The following is a 17,514-nucleotide window of genomic DNA, read 5'->3' on the forward strand; positions in this document are numbered from 1 at the left end:
TCCTCACCTTTCTGACTCTGCTTCCCAGCTGCTAGTATTTGAGGTCTATGGCATGACATCCAGGTAATGACAAGTATAATTGCCAATGAAATTGCAGTTACATGACAGAGTGTTTTGATACTGCACACATACTTAGAATTGTACCCAAGTTAGCGCCGTGTCTGGTCATTTGTAAAAGTGTGATATTTTTGACCTAGATGTGCACCAGCTATGTCGGTACCTGTTCTGCTCTCCCTTCTCATTGATAAAGCCGCCAAAGCTAAGGGCAGGCATAGATCCAATTTCCCTCAATGAGGCGTACAGGAAAATATTATGTGGACTGTGACAAGATTCTCCTTAAGTGGAGTGTGACTGTCTTCACCTTTCTGTCCTGTCTGAGGTCTTGGAATGACGTCCTGATAGGAGAAACGTGCAAAAGAGAAAAAAGAAAAAGGAACGGAGGCGAGGACAGAGGAGGGGATGGAAAGAAGAGGGGAGGAGAAGGAGGGAGAGGGAAGTGAGGCAGCTGCAAAGGGGCAGTAGATTAGACACATACAGATGGAAATGTATACAATGTGATAGCAAGGCAGGAGGGTGCCCACGCCTCAGGGCTAGTGCTGGCTGCAGAATCCACTACTCCAGACTTACATTTGTGGTGCAGGCCAGGGGTAGCAGCTAATGAGAGTGTGCCTCCACCAAAGTTCATCCACTCAAATCAAGTGTGGCGATGACAGGTGTCCTCCTACGTGTTACCAAAAAGGCTGAACGGTTCTAATTCCACACATTAAAAGCCCGAGGCTATTATTCCTCATGTTGAAGCCATCAAAAATGTGCTGAGCAGTAACCCAAAGGCTTGTGTTTGTAATGGCAATTCTTCATAGTAAGGCTTTCTATAAGGAGAAGATGGGGCTGGAGAGATGGCTCAGTGCTTAAGAAAGCATATGCTTTTGCAGAGGACCTGAGTCCCAGCACCCATGTTGGTGGGGAGCACTTGGAACTCCAGCTCCAGTGGATCTAACAGCCTCTTCTGACCTGCATTTCATATACACAAACCCACAGACGGACACACACCTATGACTGAAAACAAATATTTAAAAAAGATAAATCAAATGTTTAATTTGTGAGAGGTAAAAGTCTGTGTTTTATTGTATATTTATATTTATATTTATATTGTATATTTATATTGTATATTTATATTTATATTGTATATTTATATTTATATTTATATTTATATTTCATATGAAGGCCAAACCACAAGCAGTTCAAGTGTCAGCCTTCTGCAAACACAGGGGGAAAACGATGAATTCTCTTATTCCCAACTGATGGTGCAGGTTTTGTGTTTGAGTCCTAACTCTGTGGCTTACCATTTGCAAACTAGGTTGGCAGCGAAGTGCACCTGTCTGATCTATATGCAGAAGTTCACTCAGAGCATCACTAGCATCACTTCCTAGTGCTGCATCTCCTCCATCACTTCTCTCTCTGTGTTGTACTTTGTACCTAAGAATGCCCATCAGAGGCTTGTGAAGACTATAAAAAAATGTAGGTTTCTGGCTGGACAGGGACTGGGTCCAGCTAACCTCTGTCCCTTCTCATAACTCAACCAAAATGAGGAAAGAAAAATAAAGTCAATGCAAAGTTCAGTTAAAAGAAACATTTGAGAAACCTCTGCTTGCTAGTCACAGATGGCTCCAAAAAGAATAAATACATCAGGAGCCTTATTTTTGGCAACTCTGCTTTCCAAGACAATACACAGTGTTTGGAAGAGGGGGGCTGAAGACGGAGCAGGTCGTGAGGCGAGCACTGTGTCCTTGACTTATCCCCCACTTCACATTTAGGGATCAGCATTCTCAGAAACCCAGGGCAAGCCTGGCCAAACCAAACAGAAGGGCTGGACCAAGGCATGGTTGCCCCAGTGCAGCTGGGCTCTCCTTTGGCACAGTGGGCAGTGAGTAACATTAAGAGTAAGGCTGGCTATAATGGTCTGATGGGTACTCGGAGTGGAAGCCAAGCCAAGGTCAAAAATGAATTCTGCCTGGTGTGACTACTTCAATAGATAATGAGCATCTCTCAGCCTTTACTTCATCCCTTAAGAGGGAGAAAGCCTTTAAAGTGTCATACAATGCACAAGAAAAGGAAAAGAAAACTAGATTCAATAGACTGATAAAATGATAAGCACCATCTAATTGGAAAGTAAAGGTTGTATTAACACTTAAAGTCTGTTTGCCATCTCTTCAATATAGTACCGGAAGTACTAGCCAGAGCAATAAGTCAACACAAGGAGATCAATGGGTATCCAAATGGGAAAGGTGGAAGTCAAATTATCCCTATTTGCAGATGATATGATAGTGTACATAAGTGACCCCTAAAATTCCACCAGAGAACTCCTACAGCTGATAAACACCTTCAGCAAATTGGCTGGATACAAAATTAACTCAAAAAAGCCAGTAGCCTTCCTATATACAAATGACAATCATGCAGAGGAAGAAATTAGGAAAACTACACCCTTCACGTTAGCCACAAGCAAAATAAAATATTTAGGAATTACTCTAACCAAGCAAGTAAAGGACTGTTTGGAAAAAATTTTCAAAACTCTGAAGAAAGAGATTGAAGATGGCACGAGAAGATGGAATGATCTTCCTTGCTCATGGATCGGGAGAATTAACACAGTAAACATGGCCACCTTACAAAAAGCAATTTACAGATTCAATGCAATTCCTATCAAAATACCTACACAATTTTAAAGGACATTGAAAGTTCAATTCTCAACTTCATATGGAAAAACAAAAAACCCAGAAGAGCTAAAACAATCTTGTACAATAAAAGATCATCTAGAGGAATCTCCATACCTGATCTCAAGCTGTACTATAGAGCAACAGTGATTAAAACAGCATGGTATTGGCACAGCAATAGGCTGGTTGATATGTGGAATCAAATAGAAGACCCAGAAGTGAATCCACACACATATGCTCACTTGATTTTTGACCAAGAAGGCAAATCTATTCAATGGGAAAAAGATAGCATCTTCAACAAATGGTACTGGTCTAACTGGATATCTATGTGTAAAAAAATGTAATTAGACCCATATTTGTCACCGTGCACAAAACTCAAGTCCAAGTGGATCAAAGACCTCAACACAAAACCAGAGACACTAAACTGGTTAGAAGAAATAGTGGGGGAGAGCCTGGAACACATTGGCACAGGAGACAACTTCCTCAACAGAACACCAACAGCCCAGACCTTAAGGTCAACAATTAACAAATGGGACCTCATGAGGCTGAGAAGCTTCTGTAAGGCAGGAGACACTGTCAACAGAACAAAGCGACCACCTACAGACTGGGAAAAGATCTTCACCAACCCTACATCTGACAAAGGTCTAATATCCAAAATATATAAAGAACTCAAGAAATTAAACATCACTAAACCAAATAACCCAATTGAGAAAAAGGGCTCAGAACTAAACAGAGAATTCTCAACAAAGAAATATTGAATGGCTGAGAAACACTTAAAGAAATGCTCAATGTCTTTAGTCACTAGGGAAATGCAAATCAAAACAACTCTGAGATTCCATCTTACACCCATTAGAATGGCTAAGATCAAAAACTCAAGTGACACCACATGCTGGCGAGGATGTGGAGAGAAAGGAACACTCCTTCATTGCTGGTGGGAATGCAAACTAGTACAACCACTTTGGAAATCTATCTGGCTCTATCTCAGAAAACTGGGAATAAGGCTTCCTCAAGACCCAGCTATTCCACTCCTTGGAATATACCCAGAAGATGCTCCAGCACACAACAAGAACATTTGCTCAACCATGCTCATAGCAGCCTTATTCTTAATAGTCAGAACCTGGAAACAGTCTAAGTGTCCCTCAGTAAAAGAATAGATAAAGAAACTGTGGTACATTTACACGATGGAATACTACTCAGCTATTAAAAACAAGGAATTCCTGAAATTACTGGACAAATGGATTGAACTAGAAATTATCATAATAAGTGAGTTAACCTAGAAGCAGAAAGAGTCAAATGGTATATACTCACTTATATCTGGACACCACCAGCCCAAGGGACATGTCCCATGAAAGTCTTCATTTACCAGGAAAGTGGGACAGAGGGGAAGACTTCCTATTGGGACTCTAGGTGAGAGAAGCATGGGAGAATGGTGAAATAGAAGAATCCAGAGGGTCCTAGAAACCTACAAGTAGAACATTATGATGGACAGATCTGGGCCCAGGGGTCCTGCTCAAACTGTGGCACCAGCAAAGGACAATACAGGCAGTAAACTTTGATCCCCTACCCACATCTAGCCAGTGGACAGGACATTCTCCACAGTTGAGTGGAGAGTGAGGACTGACTTTCACATGAACTCTGGTGCCCCATATTTGACCACGTCCCCTGGATGGGGAGGCCTGGTGGCACTGAGAGGAAGGATAGCAGACTACCAAGAAGAGACTTGAAACCCTATGAGCATATACAGGGGGAGGAGGTCCCCCTCAGTCACAGTCATAGGGGAAGAGAGTAGGGGGAAAATGGGAGGAAGGGAGGAATGGGAGGATGCAAGGGATGGGATAACAATTCAAATGTTATATAAATAAATTAATAAAATATATTAAAAAATAAAGTCCGTTTGCCAATGAGAAGAAAAAGAAGCATGCCCAAATGAAACATGGGTAATAATCTCCAAATGTTCAAATGTGTATTCAGAAAGGAACAGCTATAGAACTGGTCAGAACGCATAGAAATGTGCTCAGCCTTGCTGATAGAGAAATACATTCCCTCACACACAAAATCAGGGAGAATTTAAATACTGCTGGGTTGGCCAGTCTGCATCCTGGTGTCTACATAGACAGCACACATGAGAGTGCAAACTGGTTCGATTCTCTGTAGAACAAGCTGGCACACATATACTCTTGGATACAATGATGTCCCTTCAAAAGTTTACACTTACGGGATGATGAAAGATGTGGAAAACATAGAATATACTGTTTATAACAGTCTGATATACCGTAATAGCTAATTGCAGTGGGAAATTATGTGACTGTAAAAAAAAAACCCTGACAAAGTGGAAGTGAATTTCCTATTATAAATAGTAGATTGAAAAACATGAGGTGACATCTGAAACCTAAAGAGAGTGAACAATTCCTTCACTTTTAGGTAAACACTGTTTGTGCACTCATACACATGCATGAATGTGCACATACTGTTATCAACATACCACAGTATGTTTAGAGGAAACTTCTCTAATTATTTTATTTTCTATACAATGTCAGTAAAGTAAAATTTATAAAGAAGAAAGAAAACAACGAGCCTAGGAGTCTTCAGGAAGAATTTGGTGGCTAAGTGTGGTGGCACTCGCCTGTAGGCCCAGCTACGTGGGAAGCTGAGATAAGGAGCACCCCATTCCCAGGGCTCCAGGATGACCTGGTCAGCATTGTGGAGGTCTGTCCTACACATATGTGCACATGGCAGCATTAACTGGACTGTGCAGATTAGAAAGAAAAATAAAGGCATGAAGTGAGGTGGGGGATGGGAGATTGTTGGAGGTTTGGGTGGGGGACAAGTACCAGTTCACATTTATTAGGTGGTTAAAGAAACCTTCAACGAAACTGAGAAGGGATTAGTGACTAGTGAGCATAGTGAGCTGGGGCAACTAACATTTTCTAAAACTGAGACATCTTTGTATGGGACCCCTAGGCAAGTTTCAGATTAAGCCAACTGTTAAGTGGAGAACATTTCTGATTGGGGCAGTAAGGCCGTCCTTCTAACAGTATAACCACACATAAGAACTTTATTCTTTTTTCTTAAGGCTTTACTTATTTTGTGTGTATGGAGTGTTTCATCTGCACACCTGTGTATGCAACATGTGCATGCCTGATGCCCAGGGCGGTCAGAAGAAGGCATAGTTAAGGATGGCTGTAAGCCACCAAGTGGGTGCTGATTCGTCAGCCTAGATCCTCTTCAAGAGCATCAGGTGCTTTCACCTGCTGAGCCATCTCTCCACAGCTGCTGCCAGCCCGCCCACATGTGGATCTTAGGAGGAAGCTTGATAGAGGTGAACAAATGAAGGCTTAAACTAGCCATTCAATGACACTGTATAAACAGGTAAAATACAACAAACTGGAAGATATATTTGTCGCATTTATAAAAAAGGGTCCCTGGCCTCACTATATAAAGAGTGTACACAAATCACTAACAATAAACAAATATGTCGGCAATAGCAAAAAGTGCAAAAACTATGGCCAGGTTAGAAAAAAAGACATATCCCAGTAAATACAATAACTAATATTACTCCTCAAAAATTACAAAAATGAGACTTCCTAAAACAATGCCTTTCGTTTTCTATCAAGTTAGCAATAATTCATTTTTTAAATCATATATTCACATACACATGACAGGAGGATGTAAATTTATACAACTCTCCAATGGAGGAGATGACAATGTGGACCAAGAAGTTAAAAATGTTTCAAATATTTTACTAAATGAAGAACATAGGAAGCCTTCCTAAGGAACCAATCGAAGAGGACTTCCTAAATTTCTTATTTAAAGTACATGAATGTGTGCTCCCCATGTGGCAGTTCAAAACAGTTGCCATGAGGCTGGAGAGATTCTGGGGACTTGAATTCAGTTGGCAGCACCCCCATGGCAGTTCACAAGTGCCTGGAACTCCAATCCCAGGGGATCCAATGGCCTCTTTAGACAGCCAATGTCATGCCACAGGACAGTATGAATTAATGTATAGTTGAATCATATATAACAGCTGAAGAATGCAGGGTGCAAAACTGTAGGCTAGCAAGTCTGCTGAAATAATATATGAATATACATACTGGACAATCAATAGTCAACGGCATACCTGGAATTTTAAAGGATGAAGAAATGAGTTTGGTTCCCCGCTCCTTTTTGTTTCATTGCCTTAAATATGTCTTTGTATTCCAAATTATGCCCAGCTATGTATTACTTTGTAGTTAGGAAACAGAGAGAGAGAGAGAGAGAGAGAGAGAGAGAGAGAGAGAGAGAGAGAGAGAGAGAGAGAGAGAGACAGAGAGAGAGAGAGAGAGAGAAACAGAGACAGAGACAGAGACAGAGACAGAGACAGAGACAGAGACAGAGACAGAGACAGAGACAGAGACAGAGACAGAGACAGAGGAGAGTCTACCACGTGAATGTCAGACGCTAAACATTTATTTAGGAAGGACCTGGGGCATAAAGTCTTGGCCAATGGCTGTCATCTCAGCGCTTGGGAGATGGAAGAGGACCTTACTCGGGAACATCCTCTGCTGTGTCATAAGTTGAAGGCTAGTTTGGAAATATGAGAGTGCCTGCCACAAACAAATAAACAAAACAAGCAAAGGCTGGAAGTTAAGGGCCTGCTCTTACTACATCGTGAAAAATGAATCGGGGCTGCCTTCAGTTTTCTTTATGTCCCATCTTCACAGATGTTTTTGAACAATACCTGTTCCACTTTGTATACATATTGTCTTCACAAGTTTAATGGCGCTTAAGGGTCCCTTCCTACCAGGGTCCCTGAAAGGGATCCTTTAAGAAACGTGACACCTCACTAAGCATTTAAAGTTCATTTTCACTTTGGACCCTCCCAAGAACAGTAGAAGGGTCCTGTTTGTGCGGCTAGGACCGTTCGCCTCCAGCACCGTGCGTTAAAGCACTTCTGAGGCTGAACCCGGCTAGAGAAGAGGCTAGCAAGGTTGACGAGAGGGGCCCTGGGGCGCTGGCCCTGGCGGGTCGGAATCTTACCGCGGCTTGCTGGAAGGCGCCCTTGGTGTAGGTGCCACCACCACGGTAAGTGATGGCTGGGATCTCGCGGCTGAGCAGCGCGCACTTGTGCTGGTGCGCGCGGCTGGTGGAGATGTAATCCACTCGCGCCACTACGTTGTTCTTGGACGAGAAGGTGACGATGGCCACGCGCGTGGCCGTGGACACCACGGGGAAGTCGGACAGCAGCTTGCGCACAAACTTGAGCTCGTTGAGGAAGTTGGCTTGACCCACGCTGGACGACTCGTCCACCAGAAAGACGAGCTCCAGGCGGCCGCTGAGCTCCCGCAGGCGCCGCACGCGGCTCCGGAACGCGCGGCCCAGACGCTCCACTTTGCTCCCTACTGCCTCCTCCTCACCAGACGCGGGAGGCACGGCCAATCTGCCCGGAGCCCCCGGAGAGGCCTCGGGAAACAGGCGGAAGCTGAAGTTAAGCGACGGGCCCAGGGGCTGGAAGTTGGTCCAGCCCGACACCAGTGCCAGAGCCCAGCAACAAAAGGCCAGACGCGACCACATCGCGCTGGGGACCGAGCGGTACCCCTGGGGAATGCAAGGCGACAGTCCCCAAGCTAGCCTAAAGGAGCCTGGCGGCCTGGGCTGGGCGGAGGGGACCCGGGGCAGCAGGCGCGAGCCTCAGCGTCCTTGCATGTGACACTGGGGACACGATCCAGACTCCTCTGGCAGCTCAGGGACTCCGGACAGACGGGAACTGGAGCGCTCTGCTCCTCTGGCTCTCCGCTATTTCGCTTTTCTCCTCCTCCTTCTCTTCTCTCTCTCTCTCTCTCTCTCTCTCTCTCTCTCTCTCTCTCTCTCTCTCTCTCTCTCTCTCTCTCTCTCTCTCTCTCTCTCTCTCTCCTGAAGCCTATAAAATGTTTGAAGGAAGGGGGCAGTGGAAGCTAGAGTCGCTTCCCTCCTTCTCTGCCTGTCCTCTCCTTCCTTTCCCTCTCGCCCTATCTCTCCTCTATCTCTCTCCTCCCCCTCCCTCTTGCCAGAGATCCAACTAAAGACTCTTGGAGATTCCATGACACCAGAACCCCTCGCCTGTCATGCTGTCAACATTCCCTCACAAGCGCACTGATTGATCCCATATGTCTGGCAAGGAGCTGCGGAGGAATTCGCTGGAGCTAGGGTTGGATACCAAGAGTGCCACAGTAATTGGAAACACTGTAGAGGAAAACACGAGCGCGCGCGAGGCGCTGGCGGAGTTGAAAGCATGCCTTGAAAACTGCTTGCTCACCTTTTGGGCTTCTTTTCCACTCTTGGGGGCTGGGGTGGGGGTTGGGGTGGGTGTCTAAGCAAAGTGGATATTCGCATAACGTTCCTTAAGGGTTTGTCTGACCAGTGCTACAAACTCCTTAGATTCAGCTCAAATCACAGGCTGTTGAAGTGCTGAGCACCCCCCTGCGCATCGCACAGGCAGAATTATCCTGCTCCTTTCCTGCATTTAATCATTCGTGCATTTGTTCATTCTTCCTTTCATGTATAGACACCGAGAGGACGAGCAGGGAAAAACTGACACAAACTCTGCCCTCTAGGAGCTTGTAACAAGTAAAAGGGATGCCACCATCACCATCAACTCGGCGTTCATACATGAAATATATATGCACATCACATGTTTGTGTGTGTGCACATAGATACACACATATTTACACGTAATAACAGCTCACCTTAGTTAAACAAAATAGCTTGGGAAGGCAGACTTGACTTTAGTCAAGGCTGGGCAAGCCTTCCATGAGGGTTGAAGTTTATGCTAAATTCTGAACGTGAGTAGGGGCCTGTTTCCTTAACAGTAGTACCTGCTGCTATTGGGGTGATTTTTCCAAGCAAGACCTCAAAGGTGTGCATGTGCAAAGCACATACTTGTTACATAAGAGGTAGTTAAAAGATTCCAGGGAGGAATCAGGGACCCTGTGTAGTTAGTTACATGAACCCCTATCACCTCCAGCCTTTGGTCCAGTGTCTCCTTTTGTTTTGCAATGGAATCAAGTGACTACAGACTTTCTCTGGTCTCCAACAATGTGAGCGGTTTAACGCAAACTCTATTTAGTGAGCTACCCTCCACATGAGAGGTGTCAGAGCATGTAAGCTGAAAGGCCAGGGCTCTTAAGTCAATTTCCCGGACATGAAGTTCTGGCTGTTTTATTTATTGGTTGTATCAGTTTGCTCATTTGGGCAAAATGGAGTAATAATAACATATTAAGGATTAAATCATAAACTAGTAGAGCTCTTAGGAATGTGCTCCGAACACAGCGTGTACCCAATAAATGCTGCCCGTTCACACCACCACCTTGACTCACAAATGCTGTCCAAGTCTCATTGCCAGCAGTACTCACTGATCGCCAAGAACGTACCAGCCTGCAAAATACTGAGAACCGACAGCGAGGAGGACTGCCTTCCAGTCCTCCAGACCACACTGCATCAGAGGGAGATGGCGATTTGAAAATTATTCCAGAGCTGTTGTGTTTGCAAGAGGTACAAGGAACAGAGAGACGACAGATCTGGGTCTTCTGGGAAGGAACACAAACGCATTTAACTTGGAACTCTTTTAAAAAGAACGCTTTTCCAAATTTCATCAACCCCGTGTTATTTAAAACACATCATTAAGAGCTAGCAGTTCTGAGACCACGGCAGCTGCTGTGTACACTCTTTGCATGTCCCTCACTCCCAACAAAAGTTCAGGGAGGGTAGATAGCTACTTCTTCTGCCTGCAAGCAATGCGTATTCAGCTTTTCCTTGTTTAAACAAAAAAGGATTTATTGGCTCAAGTAAATAAACTGGGGAGAGGCCTGGGTGGAGAAGCCAGGCTCAGAAAGCCTTAGAAAATGAAGGCAGAGTGGAGGCTGCCTGAGCCTATAATGCCAGCATTGAGAAACTGAAGCAGAAGTTGAGGGTTCGAGACCATAGTCAGATCCTGTCTCAGTAAAAGAATGGGGGATGGTTGCAGGGGGCTGGAAGGAAGCGGCTCAGTCTGTAATGTCCCTTCCAGGGACACATGAGGCACTACGTTCAGAATTGTAAAAAGTGAGCCCAGTGACGTGCAGTCGCAATCTCAGACAGGCAGATCCCTGGGCCTTCTTGGCCAGGCAGTCTAGCTGAACTGGTGAGCTCAATGCTTAATAGAGACCCTACCTCACAGAAGAAGGTGGTGAGCAATTAGGGAGGACACCTGACATGAGTTTCTGGCCTCCACACTTGGACACACACACGCGCACACACACACACACACACACACACACACACACACACACACACACGCACACGTGCACACACACACACACACACAGGCACGTACACATGCACGTGCACACATGAGCTCTCTCTCTCTCTCTCTCTCTCCCTCCCTCTCCCCCTCTCTCTCAGAATTGCTTCTGCTTCTCCTTAAGGGCTACGTTTAGTCTCTCTCTTTTTTTCAGACGAGATAAGATTCTTGTCTATGAGCTCCAGTTTAACAAAATCTACCACTACCACCCCCTAAGAAAAGAACAGAATTGGATCGCTTTAACTGCTTTGTGAGTTAACACAGAAGCAGAAAGAGTTAAATAGTATATACTCACTTATATCTGGACACTAGCCCAAGGGGCATGTCCCATGAAAGTCTTCACTTACCAGGAAAGTGGGACAGATGGGAGGACATCCTGTTGGGAGTATAGGTGAAAGAAGCATAGGAGAATGGGGAAATAGAAGGATCCAGAGTGTCCTAGGAGCCTACAAGAATAACATTATGATGGGCAGATCTAGGCCCAGGGGTCCTGCCCAAACTATGGCACCAGCCAAGGACAATATATGCAGTAAACTTCCATCTCCTACCCAGATCTAGCCAATGGACAGGACATTCTCCACAGTTGAGTGGAGAGTGGGGACTGACTTTCACAACAACTCTGATGCTCCATATTTGATCACAGTCTCTTGATGGGGAGGCCTAGTGGTACTCAGAGGAAGGATAGCAGGCTACCAAGAAGAGACTTGATACCCTAGGATCACATTCATGGGGAGGAGGTCCCCCTCAGTCACAGTCATAGGGGAGGGGAGTAGGGGGTAAGTGAGAGGGAGGGAGGAATGGGAGGATGCAAGGGATGGGATAACTATTGAGATGTAATATGAATAAATTAATAAAAAAATTTTTTTAAAGTCTCTGAATTTTAGCTGAGCACAAAGATGTCTAGAGTAAAATCTGTAGTTTTCCGGCCACCTCCTGAAGCTGGATATGACTGCACAACTAGGTTCTAAGCTGGTTTCACGTAGCAACCTCCAGAAATACTCCCTTCTCCCTGCAGTCCCCAACCCCCCAGCCCCCCCAGCCCCCACAGCCCCCCACAGTCCCCCAGCCCCCCCACCCTCCCCCTGCTACCTGCCCCCTGAGACAGAGTTTATCTGGGTAACCCTGACTGTCCTGGAACTCACTCTGTAAAATAGGTTGGCCTTGAACTCAGAGAGCCACGTGCCTCTGGCTCCTGAGTGCTGGGATTAAAGACAAAGACATGCACCACCACCACCACCTGGCTGGCATCCGCTACCTTTTTATGTTGACTCTCTTTTATACTTTGTTATAGTCTTCTATGTAGAAAACACAGAGCTAGAGGAACCAGGCCACAGGGAGTGTGTCTTGGAGGGGCTGAATCCGACCCTTGCTGCTTCTTGTCCTAAGAAGTGAACAACTGTGTATTCCATATGCTCCCACTTCTGTGGGGCTCTGTCTAAGCACATGGGGCTTAGCCGCCTCACACTAAACCCTCTTCAACGGTTTCTGCCAAGCACTGGACACTGAGATGACAACAGGCTGCTCTCAAGCTGTGGTTCAGAACAAAGGGCTGGTCTTATATTGCCCCCTCACCTTGAAAACACTGAGAGGTATCTCAAGACATGGGGTGTGTGTGTGTGTGTGTGTGTGTGTGTGTGTGTGTGTGTGTGTGTGTTGGCAGGGGCATGCTACTGGCATCTTGCATGTATAGAAGGGGATGCAGCTAATCATTTGAGTGTCGTAGAGAGGCCCCCACAATAAAGAACCACTCATCTCAACACATGTGTGGTGCTGCGGGAGAGAAACTCTGGCCTATTCAATAGCACAGCGATAGGCACAGGAAATGATGAAATACTAACGCAAAGAAGGAGAACCTAAAGGAACTGGCAATATAGAGCTGAACTGAGGGAAACTGCTGTGGCTTCATCTCGTGAAAGAAATGCTCTAGGAAGAAAACTCAATTGTGTTAATGGGCAGGAGACGAAAGATGCACACTAGTCTCTCCTGTATACTGATATAAAGTCAGCAGAGAAGGTCAGCAAAAATGGAGCCTCAAATCCTGTATGCCTACGGGGACCAGTCCCTGAGATGAGGACAACGCCTTCGCCATTTGTCACTGTCAGTGTTAGATCAAAGCAAGATGCATGCCTGCCTAGGGAAGGTTGGAAGTGGGGCTGGAGACAGCAGGGTGTGGCCCTGGCAAAGAGCCTCCTGGAACATCAGGAATCAGGTCCAGAAATGGGAGCAGAAGCAGGACAAAACTTCAGTCCTCGTTCCTCTGGAAATTACATCCTGTTCGCTTTGACTTCTGCAACATTGCTGGTGAACAGGAGGAAGATGCCCCCTTGTGACGATATCTGATAAGAATGCCTCCGTGTTGTGAATTTAACAGGCATCTCCCCTCATACAGAGCTTAGGAAAGCACACCACTCTGTGCTTTATGTAAGTAGAATTACCTCGAGCTGAAGTTTACAATAGAAAGGCCCTGGCCTTGAGATGCTGGGAACAATGAAATAGCAAAACCTTGTAAATTAATATTGATAATCTGATAATAATATTTGATGTGGGCAAAACATTTGAAAATGCCTTTCACTTTACTTCATGTTCACCTTGTGAAGTAGGTTCATAAATGAGTATAACATTTATCTATTTTTTATATTATACTTCTGTCTGCTTTAAAGGGGAAGAAATAGAGCCACATAAGGCAGCACACATATGTGAGAACACAAATGGATTTTCGTGTCACTTCAATACATGACGAGTGGCAAAGTGTTGCTTCTGTTTTTGATTTTTGAGATGAAAACCTCATTCAGCAATGTTTGATAAGCTGGATTTCATTGCCTAGCCGACGCTGGCCTGGAACTCACAGCAACCCTTCTATTTCAACCTCTTAAACACTGTGTTATAGTCATGAGCCGCATCTTGCCATGTGCCGTTTCTTGCTAGCTCCGTATCTGTCAGGAAAGGGTTGGCACTATTATGTCACTCTTTGTCACCCCCTGTGTTTGTGTCTGTGCTGCACTGCCTCAGATCGTGAGCTCTCTGATAGCCACCGAATAAAACAGAGCCTTGGCAAGCTGCACAGGAAGTAACCAAGAGGCTTGCCACATGACCACCACACAGCCTTCGCCACACAAGCACACCTGGCCCTTGCCTCACTGTACTGAGTCACGGGCATAGCACTAGCTCTTGGGACAACTCGGGGAGTCCTTCTCACAGCCTGTAATATATAGGTGCTAACTGGTTTCCTTATATGGAAAAACATAAGTAATAAAAATCAGACACACTATTTTTAAAAAATTGGTCCCAAGTTACACCTTTCATAAGACACAAGCCATTATTCCTTGGTCTTGCAAATGGGTGGCTGATGTCTGCCAGTTGGTGGTCTACTGCCCCAGTGTCCCTAGTACTATTGGTCTGCTTTCCTTTTTAGGTAAAAAAGTTAAGTTGGTTTCCAAACACCATCAGCAGGAAACCAGGTGTTCTTATGACCTGAGATGAGCCTCAGGAGAGATTTCAAAACGATGAATCACGGAAAGCTTGTGTCTGGGGCAGGTGAAGGGTGACGGCTGCCAGAATCTTCCGTGTAGAGCTCTGAGCTTGACTTGGGTTCATGGTGACCTTTTCATTGGCCTCCTCAGAGACAAGCCACAGAAAAAATATGCCCAGATATTACCTGTCTCTTTGGATCTCCCAAAGGGAATGTAGGAGACAGCCTCTCTTCTAGAATGTCGTAGACTGAAGGAAAGCCTCTCTGGGTTCTCTGGGGCCCAGTCCTTACAGACAGCCACAGCAGAATGGTCATGGTTCCTTCACTTGTAAACTATAAACAAGATGTTTCCAGGCATCATTTCTGAGGTCAAGGATTGACCCAAACACCATTTGTGATCTTAACCATAACAATAGAGAGTGCCCACTAAAAGCAAATTAAGGGTGGCTTGGAAAAGACACAGTGTTTTGATGTTTATTCCTCTTCTTTCTCTCACTGATGTGTGAAACGTGCAAAAGCCAGGTAGGGAGGGTTAATTTCCTAGAGGCAAACTAACTATACAGCCAGCATTCCTACTGGCGGTACCTCCAGCTGTGGTTACTTTCTACGTTTTGTTTTCAAAAAGTATGGTCTAGTAGAATTGTCTTTTGCACAAGTTGATTTTTATGAATTCTAAGTAATACATATCCTCATTATGGGACCACAGCCACGGTCATGGTACAGCACCAGCCTTACAAAAATAATTTCCTTTCCATCCGTCCTTTGCCTCACCCCTAACTACTGATCTGTCCTCCAGTACAGTTTGGTGGTTTTGAGAATGACATATACATGGGATGGAATCATATGCAGTGGAAAGTACTGCTCCACCTCACTGAGAACTGTTTCTCTTTTTTTTTTCTCCAGGTTTTTTTTTTATTAATTCATGCATTCTACATCTCAATAGTTATCCCATCTCTTGTATCCTCTCATTCCTCCCTCCCTCCCTCCTGCTTTCCCCCTACTCCCCTCCCTTGTGGCTGTGACTGAGGAGGGCTTCCTCCCCCCCTGTATATGCTCATAGGGTATCAAGTTTCTTCTTGGTAGCCTGCTATCCTTCCTCTGAGTGCCACCAGACCTCCCCATCCAAGGGGCGTGGTCAAATATGGGGCACCAGAGTTCGTGTGAAAGTCAGTCCCGACTTTCCACTCAACTGTGGAGAATGTCCTGTCCATTGGATAGACCTGGGTCGGGGTTCGATGTTTACTGCACATATATTCCTTGGCTGGTGTCATAATTTGAGCAGGACCCCTGGGCCCAGATCTGCCCATCATAATGTTCTTCTTGTAGGTTTCTAGGACCCTCTGGATTCTTCTATTTCCCCATTCTCCCTTGCTTCTCTCGCCTAACGTCCCAACAGGATGTCCTCCCCTCTGTCCCACTTTCCTGATAAGTAAAGACTTTCATGGGGCATGCCTCTTGGCCTAATGTCCAGATATAAGTGAGTATATACCATTTGATTCTTTCTTCTTCTGGGTTAACTCACTCATTATGATCATTTCTAGTTCAATCCATTTGTCCACAAATTTTGGGAATTGCTTGGTTTTAATAGCTGAGTAGTATTCCATAGTATAAATGTACCACAATTTCTTTATCCATTCTTCTACTGAGGGACACTTAGGCTGTTTCCATGTTCTGGCTATTAGGAATAAGGCTGCTATGAACATGGTAGAGCATATGTCCCTGTTGTGTGCTGGAGCTTCTTCTGGGTATATTCCAAGGAGTGGAATAGCTGGGTCTTGAGGAAGCATTGATCCCAGTTTTCTGAGATAGCACCAGATAGATTTCCAAAGTGGCTGTACTAGTTTGCATTCCCACCAGCAATGAAGGAGCGTTCCTTTCTCTCCACATCCTCGCCAGCATGTGGTGTCACTTGAGTTTTTAATCTTAGCCATTCTGATGAGTGTAAGATGGAATCTCAGAGTTGTTTTGATTTGCATTCTTCTGATGACTAAAGACATTGAGCATTTCTTTAAGTGTTTCTCAGCTATTTGTGTTGCAAAGTCTCTGTTTAGTTCTGAGCCCCATTTCTCAATTGGGTTATTTGGTTTGGTGGTGTTTAATTTCTTTTTTTTTTAAAGATTTATTTATTTATTATGTACACAGTACTTTTTCTGCATGTATGGGTATCAGATCTTATTACAGATGGTTGTGAGTTACCATGTGGTTGCTGGGACTTGCACTCAGAACCTTTGGAAGGCAAGCAGTGCTCTTAACCACTGAGCCATCCCTCCAGCCCAGTGGTGTTTAATTTCTTGAGTTCTTTATATAGTTTGGATATTAGACCTTTGTCAGATGTAGGGTTGGTGAAGATCTTTTCCCAGTCTGTAGGCTGTTGCTTTGTTCTGTTGACAGTGTCTCCTGCCTTATAGAAGCTTCTCAGCCTCATGAGGTCCCATTTATTAGTTGTTGACCTTAAGGCCTGGGCTGTTGGAATTCTGTTCAGGAAACTGTCTCCTGTGCCAATGTGTTCCAGGCTCTTGCCCACTTTTTCTGCTAACCGATTTAGTGTCTCCGGTTTTATGTTGAGGTCTTTAATCCAATTGGACTTGAGTTTTGTGCATGGTGACAAAATGGGTTCAGTTGCATTTTTCTACATGTAGAAATCCAGTTAGACCAGCACCATTTGTTGAAGATGCTATCCTATTTTCATTGGATAGATTTGGCTTCTTTGTCAAAAATCAAGTGAGCATATGTGTGTGGATTCATATCTGGGTCTTTAGTTCAATTCCACATATCAACCAGCCTATTGCTGTGCCAGTACCATACTGTTTTAATTACTGTTGCTCTATAGTACAGCTTGAGATCAGGTATGGAGATTCTTCCTGAGGATCTTATATTGTACAAGATTGTTTTAGCTATTCTTGCATTTTTGTCTTTCCATATAATGTTGAGAATTGACCTTTCACTGTCTTTTTAAAAATTGTGTAGGTATTTTGATAGGGATTGCATTGAATCTATAAATTGCTTTTGGTAAGATGGTCATTTTTACTATGTTAATTCTCCCA

The 17,514-nt window shown here is 44.7% G+C and overlaps 1 protein-coding gene across 1 annotated transcript in view; it reads right to left on the reverse strand.

The window, feature by feature from the left end:
* Positions 1 to 8,993, reverse strand: part of SVEP1 (sushi, von Willebrand factor type A, EGF and pentraxin domain containing 1) — a 175,951-nt gene extending 166,958 nt beyond the window's left edge. Inside the window, exon 1 of the mRNA XM_084779540.1 lies at positions 7,725 to 8,993. Within this exon, the coding sequence (XP_084635666.1) occupies positions 7,725 to 8,258 (534 nt within the window). The 5' untranslated portion in view covers positions 8,259 to 8,993. The remainder of the gene's footprint in view (positions 1 to 7,724) is intronic.
* Positions 8,994 to 17,514: the final 8,521 nt, after the last annotated feature.

This window comes from Acomys minous (genome assembly GCF_964271855.1).
Source record: "Acomys minous genome assembly, chromosome: 1".
Classification (NCBI taxonomy): Eukaryota; Metazoa; Chordata; class Mammalia; order Rodentia; family Muridae; genus Acomys; species Acomys minous.